This window comes from Oncorhynchus kisutch, linkage group LG24 (genome assembly GCF_002021735.2).
Source record: "Oncorhynchus kisutch isolate 150728-3 linkage group LG24, Okis_V2, whole genome shotgun sequence".
Classification (NCBI taxonomy): domain Eukaryota; kingdom Metazoa; phylum Chordata; class Actinopteri; order Salmoniformes; family Salmonidae; genus Oncorhynchus; species Oncorhynchus kisutch.
The window spans coordinates 35,589,419-35,611,741 of record NC_034197.2 but is presented as its reverse complement, the minus strand read 5'-3'; the positions used below and the strand labels follow the sequence as shown (position 1 = coordinate 35,611,741).

General features: G+C 44.0%; 1 protein-coding gene across 8 annotated transcripts in view; it reads left to right on the top strand.

Moving 5' to 3' along the window:
- The window catches only part of LOC109869229 (protein NDRG3), a 74,002-nt gene that overhangs the window by 37,511 nt on the left and 14,168 nt on the right, over nt 1–22,323 (top strand). For 3 of the 8 annotated variants that reach the window (XR_004205297.1, XM_031804189.1, XM_031804188.1), the window contains 12 exons: nt 8,834–8,939; nt 9,341–9,461; nt 10,456–10,518; nt 10,668–10,728; nt 13,120–13,206; nt 13,322–13,378; nt 13,671–13,774; nt 13,872–13,937; nt 14,278–14,329; nt 14,546–14,593; nt 14,816–14,851; nt 15,057–15,108. Coding sequence is in view for 6 of the 8 variants with exons in the window: in XM_031804189.1 (XP_031660049.1) it covers nt 8,834–8,939; nt 9,341–9,461; nt 10,456–10,518; nt 10,668–10,728; nt 13,120–13,206; nt 13,322–13,378; nt 13,671–13,774; nt 13,872–13,937; nt 14,278–14,329; nt 14,546–14,593; nt 14,816–14,851; nt 15,057–15,108 (853 nt within the window). In the remaining 2 variants the exon portion in view is untranslated. Of the gene's footprint in view, nt 1–2,187; nt 2,383–8,833; nt 8,940–9,340; nt 9,462–10,455; nt 10,519–10,667; nt 10,729–13,119; nt 13,207–13,321; nt 13,379–13,670; nt 13,775–13,871; nt 13,938–14,277; nt 14,330–14,545; nt 14,594–14,815; nt 14,852–15,056; nt 15,109–19,652; nt 19,785–22,323 lie in introns of those variants that run through there. The other 5 variants (XR_004205296.1, XM_031804187.1, XM_031804185.1 and 2 more) reach the window with 4 other exon arrangements.

Below are 22,323 nucleotides of genomic sequence, written 5' to 3'. Positions count from 1 at the left end.
GAGCAGTCCGGGGAGAAGGTTCTTTGTCAGGGAGGTGACCAAGAACCCTATGGTCACTCTTGACAGAGCTCCAGAGTTCCTCTGTGGAGATGGGAGAACCTACCAGAAGGACAACCATCTCTGTAGCACTCCACCAATCAGGGCTTTATAGTAGAGTGGCCAGACGAAAGCCACTCCTCAGTAGAAGGCACATGACAGCGAGCTTGGAGTTTGCTAAAATGCCCCTGAAGGACGGATCGCCAGAAACAAGATTCTCTGGTCTGATGAAACAAAGATTGAACTCTTTGGCCTGAATGCCAAGTGTCATGTCTGTATGAAACCAGGCACCATCCTTATGGTGAAGCGTGGTGGCAGCATCATGCTGTTGGGATGTTTTTCAGCGGCAGGGACTAGGAGAATAGTCAGGATCAAGGGAAAGATGATCGGAGCAAAGTACAAAGAGGTCCTTGATGAAAACCTGCTCCAGAGCGCTCAGGACCTCAGACTGGGGTGACGGTTCGCCTTCCAATAGGAAAATGACCCTAAGCACACAGCCAAGACCATGCAGGAGTGGCTTCAGGAAAAAGTCTCTAAATGTCCTTGAGTGGCCAAGCAAGAGCCCGGACATGAACCCGATCTGAAAATAGCTGTGCAGTGACGTTCCCCATCCAACCTGACAGAGCTTGAGAGGATCTGCAGAGAAGAATGGGAAAAACTCCCCAAATCAGGTGTGTCAAGCTTGTAGCGTCATACCTACGAAGACTAGGTGCTGTAATCGCTGCCAAAGGTGCTTCAACAAAGTACTTAAAACTAAGTGCATGCTCTTCAACCGATCACTACCCGCCCGCCCGACTATCGCTACTCTGGACGGTTCCGTCTTAGAATATGTGGACAACTACAAATACCTAGGTGTCTGGTTAGACTAAACTCTCCTTCCAGACTCACATTAGCATCTTCAATCTAAAATTAAATCTAGAATTGGCTTCCTATTTATCAACAAAGCCTCCTTAACTCATGCTGCCAAATATATCTTCGTAAAACTGACTATCCTACCAATCCTTGACTTCAGCGACAAACTCTACTCAACAAATTGGATGCAGTCTCTCACAGTGCCATCCGATTTGTCACCAGAGCCCCATATACTACCCACCACTGCGACCTGTATGCTCTCGTTGGCTGGCCGTCGCTACATATTCGTCGACAAACCCACTGGCTCCAGGTCATCTATAAGTCTTTGCTAGGTAAAGCCCCTCCTTATCTCAGCTCACTGGTCTCCATAGCAACACCTACCCGTAGCACGCGCTCCAGCAGGTATATTTCACTGGTCATCCCCAAAGCCAACACCTCCTTTGGCTGCCTCTCCTTCCAGTACTCTGCTGTCAATGACAAACGAATTGCAAAAATCACTGAAGCTGGAGTCTTATCTCCCTCACTAACTATAAGCATCAGCTGTCAGAGCAGCTTACCGATCACTGCACCTGTACACAGCCTATCTATAAATAGCCCAACCAAATACCTCATCCCCATTTTTATTTTTGCTCTTTTGCACCCCAGCATCTATTCTTGCACATCATCTGCACATCTATCACTTGTGTTAATGCTAAATTGTAATTATTTCACCACTATGGCCTTTTTATTGCCTTACCTCCCTAATCTTAATACATTTGCACACTGTATATACATTTTTCTATTGTGTTATTTACTGTACGTTTGTTTATCCCTTGTGTAACTCTGTTGTTTTTGTTGCACTGCTTTGCTTCATCTTGGCCAGGTCGCAGTTGTAAATGAGAACTTGTGCTCAACTGGCCTACCTGGTTAAATAAAAAAAATAAACAAAGCCTGACGGTAGGGAGGGGCAGTTCCTCTTGTTGCTTCGTAGGCAAGTACCATGGTCTTGCAATGGATGCGTGTTTCGGCTGGAAGCCGGTGTAGTTTTTGCGGAGGAGCGGGGTGACATGGTAGACTATGTCTACCAGAAGGCCCTTCTGACCTTCTAAATGCAATTACAAAGGGCTACTGAGTGCCTAGACGACCCTGAGAGCTTTGTGCATACCCAGCAAGAAGCACACTCCCACACTCCCTCCCCCTTCTTCCTCCACGTCTCTCTCTCGAGCTTCCATTCACACCGCCTCTCCAATCCCTCAGTCTCTCTCCCTCTCTCCCTCCCCCTCTCACACATTCTCCTCCCATCTTTTGATGGGACCAGCTGCTGCTATCGAAGAAATTTCAGTCGTTCCTTGTGGGCTCTCCGATCTGTCGCTGCCCCTTCTCCGCCACTCCCGCCCCTTTCACAGACAACACAGGGACAGACGGCACTCGTCTCTCCTTTCTCTGGCTGACAAAATGACAGCCGTTATGGACCTCAACCAGGTTGCCATTGCCTGTTCGGCCATTGCTGTGGTGGTGAGTGAGACTCTCTGTTAGATTGTGTGGGGTTGTATTTATTGCTGATAGCATCGCCAGTCACCCTCTGTGGCCTGCCTGTTGCTTGAGCTCTGACCCTGAGCAGCAGTGTGTTTGATTTCTCTGGGTTGTTTCTCGGGGGTGTGATCTCTATGGCATGGGAAAGTAGGTGGTAGGCAGTGTGGTGATGTGGGCAAGCGTATGACTGAGGAAACAAAAAACCTGCTGAGCATATTTGTGCTAGTGAGTGTGACCTATGTTGTGTTCATGACGAAGAGATAATGCATCTGTCTTTGTCTGTCTCTCTGTGTGTGTTTTATTCACCCTCTTACTGCTGCCGATCAAGCGAAAGGTGAATGAACAGTGTTGTCAGTGTATCAATACACCAGGCAGGTAAAGGGTTTGTCACTGTCAGGGGCCTTGAGAATATCAATCAGACTGAGGGAAATGTGACAGGCGTCTACCAAGTGGAAGGCATTGCTAAGGTGGGAGAGTACAGAGACTGCATTGTTTACCCCATCCAGTGGAGTGAAGGGTGTGATGAGGAATGGGGGTGGGGTTTAGCCCTGGGGGTGGGGTTTAGTGTTGAGATTTAGCCCTGGGGGTGGGGTTTAGCTCTGGGGGGGGTGGGGTTTAGCTCTGGGGGGGTGGGGTTTAGCTCTGTGGGGGTGGGGTTTAGCTCTGGGGGGGTGGGGTTTAGTTCTGGGGGGGGGGGGGGGGGGGTTGAGGAAAAGGGAAGGTCTCCTCTCTTAAAGATAGTCCTCCACCTCTTCATTCCCTGTGGTTGCAGAGATGGAATATGACACCGCTTGTTTTCCAGTCCTACTGGCTGTGTATTTTATGCAGCATGTCTGTGTGAGTGAGGGAGAGATTAGCCTAACCACCAGCTGGGACCTTATTTATTTTTTAAATGGACGCTTCGCTTGCTTGTTGAGTCACTACCTGGTTCCACTGTGTGGACTGGTTCCGTCACTGCGTTCAGTGTGGTCCTGCCTAGACTAAAACACAGACTCCTACCACACAATGGGTTAGGTTATACAGCTCTCCTCCCTGTGTCTCTTTCACCCCAGGCTACCGGGAGACGTTGCTTATTTTTTTATTTTTTTTGAGAATTTCAAACCCACTACAACCACACATGGATACAGTACAATGCCATTAAAATCATTGAGGATGACACCAAAAAGTTTAATCGTATTCTATTGTGGTCCTCATGAAAATACATGCAAACAAAATATACACGATTATAACATGAGAACAAAATGCTTCTCAAATTCATCTCAATAGCGAGGAAACCGTAAAAGGAATAAAATAGATTACCAAGTAACGTTAATTGAAACAATTATACTTTCTTTAAGCCTGTGCAGTTTTAAAGCATTTTGTCCATGAACCATTTCTTAAAACTCCCTAGCGTAGGGATGGTTTTGATATGGTTTGGTACACTTGACTGAGAAGTTGGAAGAGTTTCTCACTTTGTGTTTGGAACCAAACAGGATACATTCTGTCTTCCCTAAATGCAGAGAATGTTGTCGGATAACCACTTACTGACTTTGGTCAGTTGGCTGCTTAGGTTCTTTGCAATGGTCTCCTTTTCCTAATGTGAAACCAAGAGGGCAGCATCATCCACATACAGGAACAGAAGGCATGAACAGGCAGAGTCCATGTCATTTAGGTAGAGTAACAAATCGATGACCCCAAAATGCTCCCCGGGGTACATCATAGTTTATCTCCTTCGCGTCAGACGGTGTCCTGCCCACATCCATCCTTTTGATCCTATCAGTTAGGTATGACGTCACCCATAATAAAGAGCTGTTGCCAAAACCAATTCTGTTCAGTTGGTACAACTAAATATCATGGTTCACAGTATCAAATGCTTTTTGTATGTCAAGCATGAGCATAGCACAGAAGTTGCACTTTGTGTGAATTCAATTTCATGCTTGATAAAATCTGTCAAGTATAGCAAACACGTGTCAGAATAGGATTGTGTAAAACCCAGACTGAAGGTCATATACAATGTTATGGTCATCATGTACTTTATGAGCAGTTCATGGAGTGCTCTTCCTAAAACATTTGACAAGACACTGAAGATTGACACTGGTCTGTATGTCCCTTGTTCAACTTGGCTTCCTTTCTTGTATAAAGGAACAACTCTGACATGTTTAAACTCTTGTGGTACCTTTCCATGTTGAATGGAAAGACTGATGTGTCTTTTTGCATGACGTCCAATAGGATTAGCAGCATCACATCGGAATCTAGCTGGGGTCCAATTGTGTTCCTTTCTGTTTGTCGAGATCTTTAAACATCTTTGTAACAGTTGAAACCTCGTAAATGCAAACTGTCCTTTGTAGATGCCCTTGGCTGAATAATAGGTTTCAATAGGATGGTTTCCAAAGGGTCCAGAGTATTCTGGGAGTTGGTCAACAAGGTTGCTGGTAATGGTGGTGGAAAACGCTTGAATGTTTATCAGAACATCTGCCTCTCCTGCTGCTGAACCATCCTTGAATCCTTCTTCCTCATTTAGCATAAAGTGGCTCTACAAAACACCACCGACCATGATTATTGCCATGTTGCTTTTCTCTCTCTAATATGGAAAAGCAGGATCCGTGTTGTCGTGGTAACCGATAGTGTTCAGCTTTTCTCTTTTAACTTGTTCCGTATTAAGTGCTTCCTCTAGGTCTGTCTTTGTTGTCGTTCAGAGGGGGTGAATGTTAGGCTTTTACCAATGAATACTAACTTTTAGGCTTCATCAAAACAAAAATAGTACGACTATTGTTTACACCTCAAACCCCCTCAAATGCCACCTCAGATCCACATGCCCCTTTGAGAAATGGGTCCAAACTTGCAGTGCTCTCTGAATGACACGATCTAGACCAGGGGTAGTAGGGCTGGGAATTGCCAGTGACCTCACAATTCTATATGTACTGCAACTCGATTTGGTGATTCGATGGTTCCGGACATATTGCTCACGATATGTCTGCTGCAGAGGGACAAGAGAGCCATGAGAAAATGATCTGTCATGGAAAGAAAAGGTGTGGTAACAAACTGGCTCCCTATTTTAAATAAAACTAGAGATGAAGCTATGAAGGAAAAACATGAGTTTTTAGAGGTGCTGCCAACTAGCGCAAAGATATTGTCAAAATGATACAATATATCATCATAAATAATATATTTAATCCCCCCCCACCCCAATAACTAAGGGGTAGGCAACTATATTCAGACGAGGGACGATTTCTGTCTGCGTGGATAGTTGGGTGGCCGGAACATAAGTTATTTTTATTTGGATAGTCCGTCTATCTACTAACCCTAGCTCTATCCTAACCTTTATCTTAACCCTAACCTAAACCCTTACCCTAACCCTTATTCTAACCGTAACCTTAGCAAGCAGTTGCTTGTCAACAGAGTCCATCTGTAGATGATCATACTATCTGGACTATCCAAACAAAGTGACTGAAAATAACAATTTCATACCTTGATTACATTGAGACACGATCACATTTTTTACAAAAAAAGCCCATTCTTCTCAGGATACTGCTGCAGCAGGTCCCCTCTCCTCATCACATGACCCCTGATCTAGATGTAGAAGCCTGTTCTTCTCAGGATACTGCTGCAGCAGGTCCCCTCTCCTCATCACATGACCCCTGATCTAGATGTAGAAGCCTGTTCTTCTCAGGATACTGCTGCAGCAGGTCCCCTCTCCTCATCACATGATCCCTGATCTAGATGTAGAAGCCTGTTCTTCTCAGGATACTGCTGCAGCAGGTCCCCTCTCCTCATCACATGACCCCTGATCTAGATGTAGAAGCCTGTTCTTCTCAGGATACTGCTGCAGCAGGTCCCCTCTCCTCATCACATGACCCCTGATCTAGATGTAGAAGCCTGTTCTTCTCAGGATACTGCTGCAGCAGGTCCCCTCTCCTCATCACATGACCCCTCCATTGTGACCAGCCAGATATCAGCAGTGCACAGCCTCTCAACCTTGTGCCAGGAATACATAAAAACAGTTGTTGGGACTGCTGCTGTTTTCAAAGCATCGAGTGCTTTGTTTTGTTTGGTCAAGGCCACCATTGACTCGGAAGCTATTTGAGGTCATTGACGTTTCAGAAGAAAAAGCTATGTTTTTTTGTCTTTCTCTCAGGCTTCCATTTCATCTGGTAGATAAAAGCCCCAGGCTACAAAATATATATTTTTTTTTATCCTTCAGTTGTGGCAATTCTTGTCTACTGAAGCCTCTTTGATCAGAGTCGTCATATTCAACAGGGTTACAGGGGTCTGTATCAGGGACCAGGCTGAAGGCACCTCGCATGTATCCTCCATCTCTCACAACGTTTCACACAGCCAAGCCCTTCAACCACAGCTTCTATTTATACTCCTCCTCACCCAGATAGGAGTGTGACTCTGCCAGGTGTCAGCGCAGCTGAGGGAGGTATTTATACAGGCCTGGGTTGAACAACTACAATCCATATTGTATAGCTATTGTATTTGCTTTTTGCAGACATGGCTGAAGAGACAGGTTTAGCCTAATCTCTAACCTACCCCCTCCCAGACCCAATGGTGTTGAGTGTTGCTCAATGTTCTGGTGACGTGGCTGATTCTGAACAGTTGTTTGAGAGGGCCTCATGTCTCAGCGTGGCGTCCTCCCATCCAGTTTAGATCTCTGACGCAGTACGGCCCTCAAACCGCCGTCTATGTGGTTTTCAGCTGCACCAATGGACGTAAGCTGAACACTGACATAGGCACACGCGTTTAGTAGGGTTCCTATATTTGGGTCTCTGCTTGTTTGTTGGTTTTTCTCGCTAAAACTGACCACCACGCCTTTATTGCAACCAGACAGAAACATGCCTCACACTATGTTGTAGTAGCACTGTGCTTTACTAGTAAACTATATGGTTGAATCACACCTCTATATGCATTGCCTTCATTAACTTTTTGATGTTGATGTGTTCCTGTGTTGAATAAACGGCATATGTGGACGAAGTTATCTCTACCTACATGTACATACTAGCTCAACTAACCGGTACCCTGCACATTGACTCTGTCCCGGCACCCCCCCTGTATATACTGTTATTTTACTGATGCTCTTTTTATTACTTGTTACTTTTATCTCTTCTTATTAATATTTTTTTAAACTGCACTCTTGGTTAGGGCCTTTTAAGTAAGATTTTCACTAAGGTCTACTACACCTGTTATATTCAGCATTTCACTGTAAGGTCTACTACACCTGTTTTATAATCAGCATTTCACTGTAAGGTCTACTACACCTGTTTTATAATCAGCATTTCACTGTAAGGTCTACTACACCTGTTTTATAATCAGCATTTCACTGTAAGGTCTACTACACCTGTTTTATAATCAGCATTTCACTGTAAGGTCTACTACACCTGTTTTATAATCAGCATTTCACTGTAAGGTCTACTACACCTGTTTTATAATCAGCATTTCACTGTAAGGTCTACTACACCTGTTATATTCGGAGCATGTGACTAATAACATTTGATTTGAAGATGTGACCTGTTAAATGACATTTAATGTTGAATTAGCGTTAGGTCTTAGTGCTGTGGACGGACAGAGATTCCCATCCCCACATAATTAGATTAGCCAGACGTCAGATGATGTTATCTGTGAGACGAGACAGGTAGAGGGCCCTCTACTGATCCACACATCTGCGTTGCGTGTGTGTGTATGGTGTGAGAGACTACAGTGTGCACATATGCCTCTGGTGTGGCGCCAACAGCACCTCCTGACATTAGCCGTGCCTCTCACATGCAGCGGTCATTGTGACCACAGAGATATGGGTCATGATGATCCAGCCAGTCAGTTTTCAATCTAGGTCATCCTCTAGGCTACCTGCTAAAGAGGACCCAGTTTTCATCATGGCCTGCACATCCTGAAATGATTTTCTCTCTCCTGACACTCGCTGAGGAAGTGATTCTGTCTCCTACTGGCACTTTGAAAATCACTTCCTCGGCGAGGATGTCTCCTACTGACACTTTGAACATCACTTCCTCAGCGAGGATGTCTCCTACTGACACTGAACATCACTTCCTCAGCGAGGATGTCTCCTACTGACACTTTGAACATCACTTCCTCAGCGAGGATGTCTCCTATTGACACTTTGAACATCACTTCCTCAGTGAGGATGTCTCCTACTGACACTTTGAACATCACTTCCTCAGCGAGGATGTCTCCTACTGACACTTTGAACATCACTTCCTCAGCGAGGATGTCTCCTACTGACACTTTGAACATCACTTCCTCAGCGAGCCTAATTGTCAGTAGGAGACCGAAAATCACTTCCTCAGCATGGATGTCTCCTACTCGGTGTATGAATGAATACTGCATGTTTTTTTTCTCAAATCTGCACCTGAATAGTTTTGATTGACACTAAAAGGCTGGCTCCTCTAAGCTCCACAGACCCCGCCGGCCCTGACCCAGACCATGCTGTCTTGTGTTTCAGGAGCATGACATCGAGACTCCCCATGGTGTTCTGCATGTGACGATGAGGGGCACCCCCAAGGGCAATAGACCAGTCATCCTCACCTACCATGACATTGGTCTCAACCGTGAGTGTACACACATTCAGGCTCTCATTGGCCAAGCTAGACTTTGAAATCTCTCCAAACACCACTAAAATGCATAATATCACGGGTGAATTGTCATTAGAACAGTTGACGCTGTAGAGATGTAAGAAACTGTAGGGTTGAAGGTAGAAATCTCCTTGAGCATTGGAGATATGAGCCACTATGTCAGACTGGATTGCTCCACCAGTTGGCTGCCTCATTGTAAAACAACACAAACTGATTGTTTCAGTATATTTTTTTGGTTGATTACTGGTATGGGATGGGATTTCTTGACACGCTCAATGTTACAATCAGTGTCGTCGTTTTTGTTAAATGTCTATTTGAGTAGGACCCATAAATGGGGTGACTTTAAACAGTGCTGCCCCCCCCCCTCCCCCTTGCAGATAAGTCCTGTTTCAACACACTGTTCAACTTTGAAGACATGCAGGAGATCACATCCCACTTTGCTGTGGTTCACGTGGACGCCCCAGGACAGCAGGAGGGTGCTCCCCCATTCCCCACAGGGTAAGAGGCCAGTTCACTCAAGTCATCATCCTCAACATCATGTAATAATATCACCACAAGTATCAACACAGTCAGGATTGATATTGTAGACCTGAACAAATGGTGGCTATGTCAGAGGCAGAGTAAACCATGAGGTCCTCTGGCTGCACCCCGCACTGACTCTTCCCCTGGCCCTGCCTCCCCTGGCCCCGCCTCCCCTGGCCCCGCCTCCCCTTCCCCTGGCCCCGCCTCCCCTTCCTCTGTGTGTGTGAGTGAGTGAAAGGACCATTTCAGACCAGGAGTCACATGGCCGGCCAGAACATGACATGGCTTTGGACTTTCATCAACTTGATAGGATGGTGTGCTGCTCCAGGTGTCTGGTAGTGTCTCTGGTCGTCAGTCCATTTTAAAAACTAAACGGAGAGTCTGTTTCAAATAACTAGTGCCAGTTACCTCACCAAGGCAGACCTATTGTACCTCAGTGATCCTGGTCCTACCGCTGTCTGTCCCAGTACCCTACCAACCTATATGTCTCTGTCCCAGGTACCAGTACCCTACCAACCTATATGTCTGTCTGTCCCAGGTACCAGTACCCTACAAACCTATATGTCTCTGTCCCAGGTACCAGTACCCTACAAACCTATATGTCTGTCTGTCCCAGGTACCAGTACCCTACAAACCTATATGTCTGTCTGTCCCAGGTACCAGTACCCTACAAACCTATATGTCTGTCTGTCCCAGGTACCAGTACCCTATAAACCTATATGTCTGTCTGTCCCAGGTACCAGTACCCTACAAACCTATATGTCTGTCTGTCCCAGGTACCAGTACCCTACAAACCTATATGTCTGTCTGTCCCAGGTACCAGTACCCTACCAACCTATATGTCTCTGTCCCAGCTACCAGTACCCTACCAACCTATATGTCTCTGTCCCAGGTACCAGTACCCTACCAACCTATATGTCTCTGTCCCAGGTACCAGTACCCTACCAACCTATATGTCTGTCTGTCCCAGGTACCAGTACCCTACCATGGATGAGCTGTCTGAGATGCTGCCGTCTGTCATGACTCAGCTGAAGTGAGTTCTCCTGCAGTGTTCCCATCATGGATGTAGAACCCTATATTGTCTATGGTTTCCATAACTACCTCTTACACTGTTGTTTATTGACTTTTTAATTGTTGTTACATCTTCATTGCGGCTTGTATTTTTCTCTCCCCTTTCCCCAGGGTGAACAGTGTGATTGGGATTGGAGTTGGCGCTGGAGCCTACATCCTATCCAGACTGGCTGTAAGTCCCCATTCCTCCTAGTCCTCCATATACCACATGAACTCCTGCGCACCCTGCTTGTTTCCAAACATATAACAAGATCATTTGTTAAGACAAAGGTCTTTACAGGGATCATTTGAGATTTTGGCAATGATGACCTTTATCTGCTTCCGCAGAGTCCAATGAACGTGTGGATGCTATTTTTTTACGTCTCTGTGTCCAGTACGAAGGTAGTTTGAGATAGTTTCGCGAGACAGTGCTAGCTAGCGTAATGACTGGAAATCTATGGTATCTGCTAGCATCTGCACTACTCCGTCTGCCCTCTGTCTTCAATAATAATTGGGCTGAACAAGGAGGAACTGAGCAGTCTCTATCGATCTCCACTAACAAAATCATTTTACTACTACTTTACTACTTCAACATATAAGGGCATACTTTCACAAACTCTCTCTTTTCCTCTCGTTGTGTACATTCATTTCTTATGCGGTCTGTGTGTATCTATTATGCGGTCTGTGTGTATCTATTATGCGGTCTGTGTGTATCTATTATGCGGTCTGTGTGTATCTATTATGCGGTCTGTGTGTATCTATTATGCGGTCTGTGTGTATCTATTATGCGGTCTGTGTGTATCTATTATGCGGTCTGTGTGTATCTATTATGCGGTCTGTGTGTATCTATTATGCGGTCTGTGTGTATCTAACCTAATGTCGCCGGTGTAAAAGTGTATCCATCTCGGTCCCAGCCAGAGAAAACAGACGCAATGGAATATGGTCATTGCAGTTAATTACCATAACGCAGCGCCCCACGTAGTTCTTGACTTGATTTCTCTCATGAAGGATTAGATTTCTCTCTAGAGAAACGGCGCGTTGGGTTCACAAAAAAATATATACGGAATAAAAATATAAACGCAATTCTAAATTCCTTTGTATTGTTTCCCAATCAGAATTAATTACTCTGTCAATGCATTCTATGGGATTGTAAGACCCAATATTTTATAAGAATGGACGGAGCCCCGGTCTTAAGTCAGGTAACAGCGTTTAATTCAAGAGAGTACTGACCTAAAATACAAAGAACATTACATTTTAAAGAGAGAAGATAAAGATGACGTCATCAGTTTCTCACACTCTCTCCGATCCCCACAATAGCGCAGTGTCTTCAGGTCTGGAGATTGTCTCCTACTCCCCTCATAAAGCAAACATTCCAATCTGTCTAAAAGAGGACCTCCTTCTCCCTTAAACCAGCAAGGTACAGACAATTCATTCGTTTTACCTACAATTTCAGTCCTAGTTTAACCAAAAAAAAACATACATTTCATTCCATAACATAATAGTATTAAAACTTAGTGGTTCTAATAATAATGTAATAATAATTAATAATAATGTAATAATAATTAATAATAATGTAATAATAATTAATAATAATGTAATAATAATAATGTAATAATAATGTAATAATAATGTAATAATAATAATGTAATAATAATGTAATAATAATTAATAATAATGTAATAATAATTAATAATAATGTAATAATAATAATGTAATAATAATGTAATAATAATGTGATAATAATGTATACATAATGTAATGATAATGTAATAATAATGTAATAATAATGTATACATAATGTAATAATAATGTAATAATAATGTAATAATAATGTATAAATAATGTATAAATAATGTATAAATAATGTATAAATAATGTATAAATAATGTAATAATAATGTAATAATAATGTATAAATAATGTATAAATAATGTATAAATAATGTAATAATAATGTAATAATAAGTAATAATAATGTAATAATAATGTATACATAATGTAATAATAATGTAATAATAATGTATACATAATTAATCATTTCAACTATAATTTCCTCAACAAACATATTGTTGTTTCATGAGCTGAAGTAGAATTTTCCATACCATTCCAAAATGCTTAATTGTTTACATACCTGTTAGTGAACATTTCTCCTTTGCCAATATAATCCATCCACCTGACAGGTGTGGCATATCAAGAAGCTGATTAAACGGCATGGTCATTACACAGATGTGTTGGGGACTGTAAAAGGCCACTCGAAAATATGTGGTTGTCACACAAGACTTCGCCAAAGATGTCTTACGTTTTTGAGGAAGCGTGTAATTGGCATGCTGGCAGCAGGACTGTTCCACCAGTCCTGCATGCAGCAGGTAGCCTAGCGGTTAGAACCGTTGGACCAGTAACCGAGAGGTCGCTGGTTCGAAACCGACTAGGGGGGGAAATCTGTCTGTGCCCTTGAGAAAGGCACTTAACTCTACATTTGTGTGCTTCCCTGCTTCCTCTGCTGCTGGGCCCTGTCTGTGACTATTTTGGTCCTCTATGTTCCACACAGTACGGTCAGAACAGTAACCCCCTATCCTCTGTCTTCAGCTCAATGAGCCGGCCCTGGTCGAAGGTCTGGTCCTCATCAATGTGGACCCTTGTGCAAAGGGCTGGATGGACTGGGCTGCCTCCAAGGTAAGAATGTGCCCATACACACACACACACACACACATTTCTATGCTAACTCTGTGCATTTTAGAGTCATACTAGATTGGCACCTTGGAACGTAATTATTTGTGCTTTGTTTTAGATGTCCGGTTGGACCAGCAACCTGGTGGACATAGTGATGGCCCACCACTTCAGTGATGTGAGTCAGAGGGCTGTCTGGAAGGGTGGGAGACTGGGATGGGACAGAGGGAAAGTGAGTCAGAGGGCTGTCTGGAAGGGTGGGAGACTGGGATGGGTCAGAGGCTATGGGCTATGCAGACTTTTCTGACGTGCAAACTGGTATTTCATCTCAGAATAAGTTAATGGTTTAGTTAAGGATCTGTTTCTGGCGAGTCCGTTTGAAAGGTCTTGATAGCCCTGTCCAGGGGCAGAGCATACTGGCTGAATACGGTGGGTGGTTGAAAGTGACGTAACAATCTTTGCCCCCTCAGGATGAGCTGTCTGACAACCAGGAGATCACCCAGACGTATCGGCTGCACATCGCCCAGGATATCAACCAGGAAAACCTGGCCCTCTTCTGCAATGCCTACAACAGGTACAGTACTGTACATAGAACCCCAAGAATAACTGGCTGTCCATTTTGGGTAGAAATTATAGATGGGTTGATTTGGTTCATCTATTTGTTATGACAGCCGTCGGGACTTGGAGATTGAGAGGCCTGTCACCGGTCTGACTGACGACACGGTGAACACACTGACGTATGTAAACATGCTGCAGCTCCGTCTTATTGCCATTGGACTGCATGTTTTGTATGTGAGTTGTTGTTTTTTATAAATTGACCGGTTCCACTCCTGAATGCTGATTTGGCTGACAGCTGTGGTATATCAGACCATATTCCACAGGTATAAATAGAATAAAAAGTATTTTTACTGCTATAATTACGTTAGTAACCAGTTTTTATATAGCAATAAGGCACCTCGGGCGGTTTGTGGTATCTGACCAATATACCACGGCTAAGGGCTGTGTCCAGGCACTCCGCGTTGCGTCGTGCGTTTAGAACAGCCCTTAACCGGTTTTCCCTCCTGTCTCTCCATCCAGATGCACTTCTCTGCTGGTGGTTGGTGACACGTCCCCGGCTGTCGATGCAGTGGTGGGTGCCCACTTTATCTCCATGGCAACACAGTAGCAAATAAGCCAGAGGGTCTGATTCCAATACAAAGTATCAACCCCCATCAGGGACAGTGTGTTCAGTCTATAGAGACGGGGGTTGAGGTCACTAGACGTAACCTTTCTGAATAGGAGGGGCCAGACGGAACCCTGTCTAAACTGCTGTTGTATCTCATCCATCTTCTTTTCTCGTTTACAGGTTGAATGCAACTCGAGGTTAAATCCAACCAAAACAACCCTTCTTAAGGTGTGTTCAGTTACTCTTTTGTTGTTAGAAATAGGAGTGGTAATGCTATGTGGTCCCTGCTGTTCTGCTCTTTAGTAATGCACACGATCTGAATGGTACTTAGAGGTTCAGCATTCTTCCATGTGTTCATAGGCCAGTGAATGTTAAGGTGTTTTTGACTAACGGCATGGTCCTGTCTGTGAGATTCTCCACTCTGGTCATGCTCTGGTTACTTCCCTATAGATGCAAGACTGTGGCGGGCTTCCTCAGGTCATCCAGGTGAGTCATTAACTAGTTTTGTGTTTGTCTTAAACTACACTTAAGTGGTCCTCTGTAACTCCGTTGTTTAGAGAATGGCGCTTGCTTTGCCAGGACCGTGAGTTTGATTCGCAGCACCACCCGTACGTAGAAGGTATTACTGTAAGTCGCTTGGGATTCATATCTCAACTGTTACTTCATTCAGTTTTCTGTTTGTGTCTTACAGCCGGGTAAACTCGCGGAGGCCTTCAAATACTTTATCCAGGGAATGGGTTACAGTGAGTACTGCTCCGTTTCCTTCTCCTTCAGTCGACTCTGGTGTCAGACTTGGGGTTTTTTCATGTCCTGGTTGTATCAGTCTGTTCCATGTCCTGTTTACTGAAGTCCACCTCTTATCTCAGAATGAGACCTCCGTCCAACTGATATCCCATAGAATGTGACCATTTCAGGCAGCAGCCCTCCCATGTGGTCATCACACACAGACACACACACAGAAGATACTCTTATCCAGAGTGACTTACAGTAACCGCTGGTAACCGCTAGGCTACCAGCCACACACACATTTATGCCCTAAACTAAGGCTAATGTAGCATTCATGTAGCACTTCAAGAATACAGCGGAACCCCAGTATCTACAAAACCACATGTACTGGATGTCCAAGGATGACAAACCATTACTGATAACTGACGAGGGAACTAACCTCAAGCTAACCTTGTCTCCTTTCTGTTTGCATTGACTTTTAACAACGGGTGTAAGTAGTGTGATGCTGAGTAAATAAATTACATGCAGCATGGTCTTCCCTTGAACATGCACTACATTTGCCAAAAGTATGTGGACGCCCCTTCAAATTAGCGTATTTAACAATATGAGCCACACACGTTGCTGACAGGTGTATAAAATCGAACACACAGCCATGCACTCTCCATAGACAAACAGTCAGTAGAAGAACTCAGTGATCTTCAACGTGGCACGTCAAAGGATGCCACCTTTCCAACAATTCAGTTTGTCACATTTCTGTCCTGCTAGAGCTGCCCCGGTCAACTGTAAGTACTGTTATTGTGAAGTGGAAACGTTTAGGAGCAGCAACGGCTCAGCCTCAAAGTGGTAGGCCACACAAGCTCACAGAACTGATCCGCCGAGTGCTGAAGCATGTAGCGTGTAAAAATCGTCTGCCTTCGGTTGCTACAGAGTTCCAAACTACAGAGTTACAATCTGCCTCTGGAAGCAACATCAGCACAATAACTGTTCATCTGGAGCTTCATAAAATGGATTTCCATGGCCAAGGAGCTGCACACAAGCCTAATGCGCAATGCCAAGCATCGGCTGGAGGGGTGTAAAGTTTACCACCATTGGACTCGAGCAGTGGAAACGCTTTCTCTGGCGTGATGAATCATGCTTCACCATCTGGCAGTCCGACAGACTAATCTGGGTTTGGCGAATGCCAGGAGAACACCACCTACCTAAATGTGTAGTGCCAACTGGGAATTTTGGTGGAGGAGGAATAATTGTCTGGGGCTGTTTTTCATGGTTCGGGCCAGGCCCCTTTAGTTCCAGTGAAGGGAAATATTAACGCTACAGCATACAATGACAATTAGACCAGGGATCATAAACTAGATCCAGCTGTGGGCCGATTTTTATTTCTTGAGCGGATAGTCGGGGGACCGGAACATAATTACTAATCATTTGTAGACTTTAAATTGACCGCAAGAAGATCAAATATATATATATTTGACTAAAACAATCATTTCAAACCTTGCTTACTTTTTGTCTCTCTCTTTTTTTTTTACCTTTATTTAACCAGGCAAGTCAGTTAAGAACAAATTCTTATTTACAATGACGGCCTAGGAACAGTGGGTTATCTGCCTGTTCAGGGGCAGAACGACAGATTTGTACCTTGTCAGCTCTGGGATTTGAACTTGCAACCTTCCGGTTACTAGTCCAACGCTCTAACCACTAGGCTACCCTGCCGCCCCAATAACGGAATACTTGGAAACAGATTTTTTTTTTTTAAATGAAAATCACTTGGAGATGATTTCCTGGTGTCTTTACAGTATTTTATGTCCAACAACGAAAATTCTACACCAGAAAACTCGGGGGGTCAAATAAAAACACAGCGGGTCAAATTCGGCCAATGGCCTGCCAGTTGGGGAAGCCTGTTCATGACGATTCTGTGCTTCCAACTTTGTGGCAACAGTTCGGGGAAGGCCCTTCCCTGGTTCAGCATGACAATGCCCCTGTGCACAAAGTGAAGTCCATACAGAAATTATTTGTCGAGATTGGTGTGGAAGAACTTCACTAGCCTGCACAGAGCCCTGACCTCAACCCCATCGAACACCTTTGGAACGCTGAATGCGAGCCAGGCCTTATCGCCCAACATCAGTGCCCGACCTCACTAATACTCGTGGCTGAATGGAAGCAATGTTCCAACATCTAGTGGAAAGCCTTGCCAGACGAGTGGAGGCTGTCATAGCAGCAAAGGGGGGACCAACTCCAGATTAATGCCCATGATTTTGGAAATAGATGTTTGATGAGCACATACTTTTGGCAATGTAATATACCTTGGTGTGTGGAATGATCTGTAACACACACCCGACAATGGTTCCTTCCCCCAGGTCTTAAGATGCAGTGCCCTAAACAGGGAGGGTGTTTACAGGCCTACCTTTTAAAGGTGTGGTTCATTTAGGCCTGCTGAGAGCTGATCTGGCTTGTTGAATAATCATCATATTAGAAACAGACCACTTATTGGCCATTGTATCTTAGAACGGACTAATTCCATTGGTCACTTTGACATACTTGAATCTCTTCTTTTTTTCTTTTTTTTTCCTGCGCTTCAAAATGTTTTTTGTTCATATAAACATTTAAAGGTTTGAGTTGCTAGCTCACAGAGTGGAAAATGTGAGGTTAGGGAGGTCAGAGTAAAAGCTGCTTGACTATTACAATAGTCTCAATGAGTTTTTGTCGTTCTCCCTCTGGAGTCTTCATCTGAACATTAAGCCTTCTGTACCTGTGTAAACCTCACTGGCAAAACCCTGCACCCCCTTCCACCCCTCGTCTGGCTGGCCCTCACCATCCTCACCCCTGGCCCTCTCCCCATGACCCCTGCCCTTCACCTACCCTCCCCTGGTCCTCACCCCTCCAGTGAGGGCTGACTGAGGCTCCAGTGGTTCTCCAGGTATGGTAATGTCAGTGGCAGATTAGTGTTCTCATTAAAGGCTGCTCTTAAGCTCCACAGCATGGCCTGACCCCCTGCCCTGGGGACCGGTCTGGAATCCCGTGAGCCCTGCCCCCTGCCCTGGGGACCGGTCTGGAATCCCGTGAGCCCTGCCCCCCTGCCCTGGGAACCTGTCTGGAAGCCCTGAGCCGCCTGGCCAGCCTGTTGTGCTCTGCTCTGCTGGAAATGTGCTGCTTGGGTTTGTTCTGCTACTGCAGGGACACTCACATGGTGCTGCTGGAGGGTAATGTCAGGAGAGCAGGGCCTCAAGAGAACCATGCCGCCTCCGCACAGCACTGTGGGAAGGAAGATCTGTCGTTGCCTTATTCCAAATCCTACCCTGTGAGGGTGACCCTTGATGTTTTGTCTGCAACAAGTGACTACAGAGGCACTCCAAGCGGCACCCTAGGGGCTGGCCCGGAGTTAGTTTTGGATTGAGTGTTGGTTCATCCCACGCCCCCTCATTCTTCCACCTCTTGGAGGTCTGTTTTCCTGCTTGAAGAGTTATTCTGGATCCCCATCCTAGTTATTGAAATGAACTAGAATGTTCAATGGAATACAGTATAGCTTGAAAAAACCATTTTCACTCATCAAACCCTTGATAGCCCTCCTTTCTGTTGTTTTTCTTGTGAACCCGGTCTCTGTTGAGGTGTTAAGAATGGTGGTTTCCTCGCCATCTGAGCGTTCACATCACACGCGTTATGCTCTTCGTCCACACCAAGCAATAGCACGTTTGAGAAAGTACCTTCCCTTTCTGAGAATACCTAAACATTGAAACAGTTTGGGGACATTGTGAGCTTTCACAAACACATAATTGTGGCATACTGTAGGAGGTTTGTAACTCTGTAGCGTTCAGGCTACGCCTTCTGTCAGGTGGCTCATCCCAGAAGATCAGCATTGTGTTGAAAGGAAAGCAATAAGCTAGCAGGAGATTGGTTTGAGTGTGAATAGATGAGCAGTAGAGCTGGGACGAAAATGATCGACACTCGACGATCATTACCACAACCAATTTACTGACACGGATAATCACAATAAATAGCCTACTAGAGAAATGTGAAGTTTAAAGGAAATACGCTTGCTAATGGTACAATTGATAGTAACAACATTCAAAGTAATAGTGCTAATGGTATGGTAATATATAAAAGGTTATCGCCCAGCTTTACTGAACAGTCAAGTGCTCGTCGAGGCCCTGTTTGAATGGTTACTTTAGCACAGTGGGGAAATGATTGCAGTCGGGGGGGGGGAACACATTAAACTAACTCAACTGGATCAGACAATGTACTCATGAAGCACATGAAGCCCAACGTTCTCTTCAGGTAATATCAGGGCCACAGGTGACATTCCCTTTAGATTGACAGAACAGTAAGAAAGCCTTCTGGCTATTTTCACAACTGTCAGAGATTTACTGAACATTCATGTAAAAGTCGATGGTGCTAGAATGAACTATACACGGTGCTGCTTCATGTGTCTCCGAGGTATAGCTGTAGGACACCATGTTTCTTTTCAGATCTCTTGTGAAGACAGCGCATTAATCTGACAGTCTCTCTCTGTACCCCTTCCTTTATTTCTTCCCTCCTTCCTTCCGTTCTGCCCGCCCGTCAATGCTAACAGTCCCTCATGTACTGCTTAGCCACGTAAGCAGTGAATCAGGTACCAGGGCCATAGGTAGCAGCCTTGGCTGCGCCAGCCTGCCCTCTCTACCTCCAGTACGCTACTCCCCCCAACCCTGTTTGCCCATCGCTGGTAGTCACCTTTTTAGCCATCTTCTCAAGTCTGAGATTTGAAGCATGTGGTCAACTTTATTCTTTTTTTAAGATTCCTTTGTCTCACTAAATGTGTGGTTTGAGAGGGCGTGGATGTTTTTATGTGATGTCTATCAGGTAACATGGTTGTCTTATGTCTGTCTGTCTGTCTGTTCATGTCTTTTTGTTATTTTTCTCTTCTGAACAGATGGCCCTCAAATCTCTTGTGCATGCTGCATAATCATATTGGCCTTTCCCATTTATTCCTTTTTTCTCCAACAGTAAAAATGAATTGGAACTTGACCTGATCAGGCAATGTCTTTTTCTTTATGGGAGAATAATGAACACACTGAGGGATTCTGCAGACATTTCAGACCCCAACCACTTTAATGAGATGCATATGCAGTACCAGTCAAAAGTTTGGACACACCTACTCATTCTGGGGTTTTTCTTAATTTGTTACTTTTTTTTTTACATTGTAGAATATTAGTGAAAACATCAAAATATGAAGTAACACATATGTATTGTATTTTACCTTTATTTAACTAGGCAAGTCAGTTAAGAACAAATTCTTATTTACAATGACTGACGACGCTGGGCCAATTGTGCGCCGCCCTATGGGACTCCCAATCACGGCCGGTAGTGACGCCTCTAGCACTGAGATGCAGTGCCTTAGACCGCTGCGCCACTCTGGAGCCCACATATGGAATCATGTAGTAAGCAAAAAAGTGTTAAAACAAATCCAAATATATTTATTTTTGAGATTCTTCAAAGTAGCCACCCTTTGCCTTGATGACAGCTTTGCACACTCTTGGCATTCTCTCAACCAGCTTCATGAGGTAGTCACCTGGAATGCATTTCCATTAACAGGTGTGCCTTGTTAAAAGTTCATTTGTGGAATTTCTTAATGTGTTTGAGACAGTAAGTTGTGTTGTGACAATGTAGGGGTGGTATACATACAGACCCTGTCGCCCCATGTAGAAAATAGTAAAAATAAAAACCCTTGAATGAGTAGCTGTGTTCAAAACTGTTTTGACTGTACATACAGTACTTTCTGAAATACAGTGAAATTTCCAGTATTCCTGCTTCGCTGATATCAATCTCCTTAGAGGGCAGTGTAGCTAGCATGAGCTGAACACTACAAGGTGATCTGGTTATTAGCTGTTTACAGATTTCATTATTCTCCCTGGGCTCCAGTCCACCCCATCTTAAATTGGGAATGTTGATGCAATAATGATTGTGGTATGATTACCAGGGGCCTCATTTACAAACATTGCGCATGAACAGAATATACCCCAAACCATTTATAAAAACTGAACTCATCCTCCTACAAACTTCAGACCATGAGTACGCACACGTTCTAGTGGTTGAAGTATTGCATTGCAAGAAGGCAAAAGTAGCCTTGTGCAAATGGGGGATATACTGTATGATGACTTATAAATAACAAATAAAAACAGGTAACTAAATATAATAAGATGCAATCATTTGCTGTTAGTGAGAAGAGAATCTATTTGTTATCTTTGCATTCTAAAATAACTAGAAATCACCTTTCCTGACTGATGGTTTCATAATCACTAAATAGCCTACAGATCAACAACAGTTTAGTAAAGGCTACCATTCATCCCAGCTCTTATTTAATTGGACCCACTTCACAGTAGTAAATAGTTAAGTTATTGCTATTTCAAGTATCTTGTTCTCTGCGATCCAAAGCGAAGTTTAACGGTAGAACAGATGGTTCACCAACTCCATTGACGTTTGAATACTGTAATGTAACATTTATCCAGTAGCCTAGACCATCTATAAACACAATACATGTGTCATAACCAGTTGCACCTCTTCTGGCCGTGATGCGCTCATATTGCTGAAGTAGCCATACAACAAATGACCGTAATGCATCTCAATTAATTGGGCCTATTAGATAGGCTATTATAATTTCTAGTTCCAACAGGGAGCGTGGTTTCTAATGTACAGTAGAAGGGAAGGTATTTTGTGTTGAAGTGTGTGGGCTACCACTGAATGTAGGCCTACTGTAGTTTGTTTTCCAGAGTAAACAATGTTTCACATTTCATGGCCAGTGCAGCATATTTCAGTTTTGAAGAAAGTCAATTAAAAACATTATTGAATTTTTGAATAAAATTATTGAATAAAAACATTTGAGTTTTCCAGGTCCACAAAAATATGTAATTTTGTTTTTGTTTCAGAAACAGTCAAATATAGCAAATGTCACACAACAAAACACATTCTGCCAACACCTCCAAAGACATTTGATCAGGTTCGCCATTGCTATTTCCTTCAGATATACGGTCTTGGCTTAATTCCAATACTTCTGAAGTATTCAGGAAATAAGGGCGTTATTGTCACTTTCAAGGGTGAATGACGGGCGTTATTCAGGCAGAGATATAAAACGCTCGTTCAGTTTTACAGACGGTCTGATTTATAATGGGGAAACGTGTGTATGTATGTATGGCATGTGCCAAGTATATACATCTACATTTTTCCATACGTGTAGTGTTTTCAGAAGTGGCTCACGCAGATATTTA